Consider the following 2,283-nt stretch of genomic DNA (forward strand, 5'->3'; position numbering starts at 1 on the left):
GATATTATCCCTGCCTCAATCTGTGGCCAATGTGAAGGTCTGTTGTCGAAGATATGGCGGTTGCGAGCTTTCCAAATGTGCCAATTGACGAGTACCGGAAGGTTTAAGAGCTTTGTTCCTTTGTGTCTATGAGTCCATTCGTCCCATGCGATGTTCAGGTCATCTCCCTCCCAATGCCCGTTGTATGGAATCGAAATGGATAGAGAGTTCCACAGGTCTAGAATAACACTGCAGCGCAAAAAGAGATGCTCTGTGGATTCTGATGCACATTTACACAGTATGCACCAGGTGGGCCCTTGAAAAGCTCTGTGTGTGAGCTGCTCCCCTGTAGGTACCTTGTTCCTCAGAATACACCAAAAGAATAGCTTGGTTCTTGGCGGGGCCGTGAGCTTCCATATACTACTCCACCAAATGGGGATGATGTCAGGTTTTTTATGTGAATTTAGAGTGATGTACCCGACCTTTGGGGAGTATTTTCCATTTTCGGCCTGGCTCCATATTAGTTCATCCGGACCCTCTTTGATTCTGAGATGGGATTCAATTAAAGCTGATCTGAACTCCTGCCACTCCTGATGCCATCTATGAGGAAGATCTATTTGATGAGCCGACTTCCATGCCTGATAAAATATCCCTGAGTTCTGTTGGTCAGCAATTTGTGAGAAAACCTTGATCTCCCGGGAGTGAAGATATCTGATGAGATCTTGAGAGAGGATATGTCTACCTCCACTTCCAATCCAAGGATCCATTCCTATCCTAGCCAGGGATCCATCGTTGATCCTCCATACCAAGTTGTCTCTAATTAGGGGCAGTGAGTGAAGCAACGCCTTCCAAACAGATGAGATGCCTGTTTTCTGCCAGCTAGGAAGCCTGACCCAATCCATCATGTCTTGGGGCCAGATATATTTATGATATGATAATCGGGACCATAGGTTTTGACTAGTCAGCAAGGACCAGCCCATTTTGGCAGCAAGGGCTTGAGAAAATAGAGGGAGATCTTTCAGACCCCATCCCCCAATCTCTTTGGCAATGCAATCTTTTGCCAGCTGATCCAGGAAAAAATGCGCTTGTCTTGATTCCCAGCCCAAAGGTATCTGTTGCACAATTTCTGTAGGCGAGATAGAATATGTCTTGGTATCCACGCGAGCGCCATCCAGAAGACTGGGGTGGCTTCCAGGACTGATTTGATAAGCACTAATCTACCTTCCCTGGATAGATATCTGTGGCTCCAATAGATGAGCCTTTTCTCCAAATTTGCAACGAGCCATACCCAATCTGCTATCCTCTGACAAGTGGGTTTTAACCAGTAACCCAGATATTTTAGTCCTCTGTCCAATGGGTGGATACTGAAAGGGAATACCTGTAGAGCATACTGAGATTCATGAACTGATGTGCGAGCAAAAGTGATTGTGGATTTTTGTTGGTTTACAAGCATGCCAGTGGCAGTCGAGAAAAGGTGAAGGATCTGAGAGAAAGCCTGGGAGTCTCTGATGCTACCATCCAGCAGGATAAGTACATCGTCCACAAATAATAGATGAGTGAGGTAACAATCATCAAAGATCTTTAGGCCACTGAGGGATCCATCTCGCTTAGCTGACACAATTAATCTACTTAGCCCTTCCATGACAATAAGGAATAAGAGAGGGGATAGGGGGCAACCCTGTCTGAGTCACCTTTCTGAGTGAAAGAAATGGGATGCCGATCCATTGATGAGAACACTGAAAGTAGGGGTGGTGATGCATGCCATGATCCAATTGATGAAATTATGAGGGAGACCCAGATGAATGAGAAGCATTTTGATATAAAGCCAGCTGACCCGATCAAAAGCTTTTGACAGGTCGATCTTGAGGATGATGCTTTTGAGATGTTTGGACCAAATAGAGTGCAGGGCTTCTTGGGCGGATCCTATGGCTTCATGAATCTGTCTATCTTCAAGAAAAGAAAATTGCTGGGGAGCAATGTTTCTAGATAGGATGGGTCTGAGGCAATTAGCAATAATCTTGGATATGATCTTGTATAGGCAGTTGCACAGAGATATGGGACGATAGTCATCAAAAGAGGATGGGGTGTCAGACTTTGGGATGAGGGCAATAAATGTAGAGTTGATAGCATGATAAAGGCATCCAGAAGATCTGCTCTCCTCCACCACCCTCAGCAGGTCTTGTCCCAATAGTTCATAGAAAGCTAGATAGAACTCGATGGTCCAACCATCCGGTCCAGGGCTCTTATCTTTCTTGAACCATTTTAATGTGCTTTCCAATTCCTCTGAGGTGACCGGTGCATGTA

The 2,283-nt window shown here is 45.4% G+C and overlaps 1 protein-coding gene across 1 annotated transcript; it reads right to left on the minus strand.

Moving 5' to 3' along the window:
• Positions 1–997: 997 nt before the first annotated feature.
• LOC149263349 (uncharacterized) lies at positions 998–1,621 on the minus strand. The gene has a single exon (XM_089387742.1). The coding sequence runs from the start codon at positions 1,619–1,621 to the stop codon at positions 998–1,000; it is 624 nt and encodes a 207-aa protein (XP_089243868.1).
• Positions 1,622–2,283: the final 662 nt, after the last annotated feature.

Source organism: Pinus tabuliformis, chromosome 6 (genome assembly GCF_031772625.1).
Source record: "Pinus tabuliformis cultivar Carrire ecotype Pingquan chromosome 6, CPIR1, whole genome shotgun sequence".
NCBI classification, from domain to species: domain Eukaryota; kingdom Viridiplantae; phylum Streptophyta; class Pinopsida; order Pinales; family Pinaceae; genus Pinus; species Pinus tabuliformis.